At 39.4% G+C, this 5000-nt stretch overlaps 1 protein-coding gene across 1 annotated transcript in view; it reads right to left on the reverse strand.

Moving 5' to 3' along the window:
• The window catches only part of shank2a (SH3 and multiple ankyrin repeat domains 2a), a gene marked incomplete at its 5' end in the record, with an annotated part of 85787 nt that overhangs the window by 69575 nt on the left and 11212 nt on the right, over positions 1-5000 (reverse strand). Inside the window, one exon of the mRNA XM_079825284.1 lies at positions 436-502. Coding sequence (XP_079681410.1) covers positions 436-502 — 67 coding nt within the window. The remainder of the gene's footprint in view (positions 1-435; positions 503-5000) is intronic.

Here is a 5000-nt window from a genome sequence, read left to right on the forward strand (position 1 = left end):
GTTGACAACACAGTACTGTATTTTGGGAAATCATAGGCTGTGATATTGCGACAGACTCGTGTGTCAGACTCATTTCAGTGCAAAATAATCAGCTCAAAAACCATTTAATATACTGCAAATAGCCTACTAGCTTATGTTTATATATAATACATTTAGGCAGACAACAAGGCCACCAAGTACTGCACACAGCTAATTAATTTAACATTTTTTTCCCTAACATAATTTTTTGTCAATTTTAGGTGAAAATTTCAGGTTGACCAAGATTTTCTTTGGTTGATTACGGCCCTAAACCCCATAATCCCCCCTCCACCAAACTTTACACTTGCCACAATGCAGTCAGACAAGTCTCGTTCTCCTGGCAACCGCCAAACCCAGACTCGTCCATGGGATTGTCAGACGGAGAAGCGTGATTGGTCACTCAGAGAACACACTCACCTACATCAGTGTCTCTGTGCTTCTTGATGAGCTCTGCCAGCTCGAAGTTCCCAGAGATGATCGCCACCTACAACACAAGGAGAAGATCGTTTCATAAAGTTACATTCGGTTTCCTTCAGAGTCAGAGTCCTGTAAACTCATGTAGGCTGTGACCAGACATCAATATGAACTGATGTGTCAATCAAACGACTAACGACATGATGCAATGCACAAAAACACACATCTAGAAGATTTACTACAAGCTTGTTTCACTGTTATATGAAGATGTCATTGAGTTTGACAACTTTATAGAAATTTTGGTAACACTTTACAACAATGACCCATACTTTTACAGCATTTATTAATCTTAGTTCATGTTAATCTCAACAAAAATCTAACAAGAACAAAGATGAAATATAGCTGCGAGCAGCAATTATCGGGTTCAAGCGTTTAAGGCCTTTAAGCACATATGCGTAAAAAGATATTACGTTTTATTTAGCAAGCATGTAAGCACTTAAATCATAGAAGGAAAAGACCATTACAGTCAATACAAGAAATCTACTTTAGGAAATATATGGTTTTCAAACAGTTATAGCGCCACCTATGGTCCGATCCACATAAAAGTTAGCATCCTTGTTTAGAATTGCATGTGCGCACCAATTTTCGTGAAGTTCTGAGCTTTCGTTAAGGAGTTATAGGCTTTTGCACACACTTGAGCCTATTATAGCCATCCAAATGCAAAAATTAAACTTATTTTTTACAATTATTGACCACTGCATTAGTTTCATTCAGATTGCGTGCAAAACCTAGGACTAGTTCACAAAAGTATGTTTTTTACATAACCACAAGTATTTATTGATTATATTGCCAGTGAAGCTGAACATAGGCTAAGTCTGAGATGCTCAAACACAATCATCTTCATTAAAACGAATGGGCCTAAATGCTCTCACCAGTGCTCAGGTCGCTCGTTCTCATATCGCGGACTTTGATCTTTTAACTGATGAATAAATGCAGCTCATATCTGTTGCTTTCGTTGACGTGAACTCCGTTAAATGTGCATATAGCGCAGAAGTTGAAGATCGGATTTATATTCATTTTGTGGAGAGGTGTAAGGCAAGACAACCTGCATGTTTTTATTTTATTAGTTTAGATTGTGTAGCCCGTTTCGTTTGCGAGCATCATCAGCCTCAGCTTGTCAAAAATGCTGTTTTACTGTGGTAGTGGTGATAGTAGGTTAAACGTTTAATCTAACATTGTGATGCTTTAAGTGTTTTATATCTATAGATTTTATTATAAGTAACAAGACAAGTCCAGTGTTAATTTGAGAGGCTAAATTGATCAAACATGTTGGTTAACTCACTGTCACTTTAAAATACAAAAACTTTAATTTAACAAACAAAAAAATGCTTCAAACATTTTTCTAAATTAACTTAATAAAGAAACAAATGAAATATAACTAATTTGACATTAAAAAACTATTATTAAAAAACAACTATTTTAATGGCTGCAACAGTGTGTAATGGGGAGGAAAAAAAACCCGGCTTTTTTGATAACTATTGACATTCAGACTCCAGAGAATCTTTCTGCACTGGTTTGGTTCCGATCGGGCCAAAAACCTAAGACTGGTTCGCAAAAGTTAGGTTTTACAAAAAATCCAAAATACCCGAACGTCGATCAAATCTGAGGCATTTTGTCCGTCTTGAGCAAAAGATTCCAACGATATAAGACACTTGAGCCCATGCCTAAGGAGCTATTTCATACTCTTGAGTGCTGTAGCGCCACCATGAGGCCGATCGGGGCTTTGGTCCGGTGAGAGTACTATCAGCCCTCAAAGTTTCAAGTCTCTGAGACTTACGGTTTGGTCTGACCGGTCAGTTTTAGGAGGAGAATTGAACAATAGAGGACCAGCGCTACGCTCCTGAACACGTAATAACTGCTGTAGAATAATGTGTTGCTCACTGTTAGCTCATATTTCAGTCCTGAAGCTGTTTAGTTGAATCTTCCGTGAAGACAGAAGCAGAAGTGAAGAAGACAATGTCTCTTTCACATGTGTGTCTGCTGTAGAGATTACGGTCAGTGGTCAGTTCTCGTTATATAAACAGAACATTTAATCTGCTGGTTTTCATTGGTCATTATTTACAGTAAGAGATGCACGTGCAACAGCAGAAAACACACTCTTGGAATGAGCAGAAGGAGCAGCTCGTGGGGTTTCAGCGTTATGATGAGCGGTGATGTGAACCGCTACTGTTGGGTCAGATGAAGGAACATGACCTCAGATTAAGATTACTGTATCATAACTGTATCTCTGTCAGATTGCACTTCAGAAATCTTTTTACTTATTCTGTTGACACACACACACACACACACACACACACACACACACTGCCCCTGTCCCTAAACCTAGCCCTCACAGGAGACTGTGCAGTTCACTTTCTGTGAAAAAAAACTTGTTCTGTGTGATTTATTAGCATTTTGAAAAGTGAGGACATGGAGAACGTCCTCATATTTCACCCTCTTTTTGTAATACCCATGTCATTATACACATTTGTGTCCTGATATTTCACAAAAACACACACACACACACACACACACACACACACACACACACACACACACACACACACACACACACACACACACACACACACACACACACACACACACACACACACACACACACACACACACACACACACACACACACACACACACACACACACACACACACACACACACACACACACACACACACACACACACACACACACACACACACACACACACACACACACACACACACACACACACACACACACACACACACACACACACACACACACACACACACACACACACACACACACACACACACACACACACACACACACACACACACACACACACACACACTTCCAGAATACATCTCCAATGGTGAAATAGAACACACACACACACACTCCAGCTAAAGTGCGGTAATGCGTGGAGGAAACGCATCTCAGAGTGTGTGTGAATCTCTGAATCTCTTCCTTGAGGTGATTATTGTCGTTCTGCTCAGTTTCTTGTGTCTAACTCTGCACATGCGCGCTTGATCTGTAATCCTAAGAGGACTTCTAACAGGAGATTTGTACATCACCATCTGTAGCCTTTAATCACAGTTCATCCACAAACTCCTGACACACACACACACACACACACACACACACACACACACACTCAGAGCGATGGAAGGGAATGATGCAGGAGGACAGTCGGGTTCATTCAGGCTTCTGTGTGAATGTAAAGGCCACATCATGCATAGAAAAATCACAATAGCAATTCAGGATTGAAACCTTATGATGACATCACCATTTAAAGCTCCCGTTCAGATCCGCCTACATTTGAGTCACGCCCACATCTCAATATCCAATCAACCACTGATGGCTAGAGCCAAGCCCCGCCCTGCATTCAGACGGTTCATCTTCTTTGTTAATGTTAGTTAATATAGAGCTGTTCATGGTTTGTTCATGTTAGTTCACAGTGCATTTGAGATTTTAATAATGCATTAGTAAATGTTGAAATTAACATTAACAAAGATTAATAAGTGCAGTTAATTACTAGTTCATGTTACCTAATGTAACTAATGTTAATTAAGGAACCTTATTGTAAAGTGTTACCAATACATTTTTACTTGGTTTATTTAGTTTTATTTTTTACCCAACAAACATAATTGGATAATGATAAACAGGGTAATACTCTGTTACTGATTAATTGTCTTTGAAGCTCCCTATGAAATAACAGAGAGAAAATACTGTCAAGTTCAACAGAATGATGATGAATAAATATTAACATAAATGTTATTGGCCATGACTAGATTGCAAATACAAATACACGAATAGACATTATTTATTAATTAAAAGAAACCGCGACCGCGACCGTCGACTGGCTCTGGTGACTCTGAGCGCGCGTTCCTTCAGCGCAGCTGCGAGAGTTATGGCCTTTTTACACCTGCTCACTTCATTCGTTTTCTCTGATCGTATATCTATCATATTGTGAAGAGATCAGGAGTAAATGTCTTCTGAAATTCTTTCGATGCGGATTTAAATCCGATCACTCAGATGATCCACCGCTGCGCGCACTCCAAGAAGATGAAGAAAAGACGCAAACGGCCGCCAGTGAAACTGAAAGTAGCCCAAGGCTCAGAATCAGATGCTCAAAAGCACAATCATCTTCATTAAAACGAATGAGACTAAATGCTCTTCCAGTGCTTAGGTCGCTCGTTCTCCTATTACGGCCTTTGAACTTGAAATAAGCCGATAAATAATATAGGCTACAACTCATATCTGTTGCTTTCGTTGTCGTGAACTGAATTTGCATAGCCTATAGACTGGAAATTGAAGATTGGATTTATATTCATTTTGCGGAGAGGTAGGCCTATAAGGTAAGACAATGCATGTTTTTATTTATATAGTTTAGATTGTGTAGCCCGTTTCGTTTGCAGGCGCCATTGCGCGAGCCTGCCTCAGCTTGTCAAAAATGCGTTTTTACTGTGGTGGTGATAGTAAACATTTAAACTTACATTGTGATATGCATGAAGTGTTTTATATATA

The sequence above is a fragment of the Gobio gobio genome (genome assembly GCF_949357685.1).
Source record: "Gobio gobio genome assembly, chromosome: 9".
Classification (NCBI taxonomy): domain Eukaryota; kingdom Metazoa; phylum Chordata; class Actinopteri; order Cypriniformes; family Gobionidae; genus Gobio; species Gobio gobio.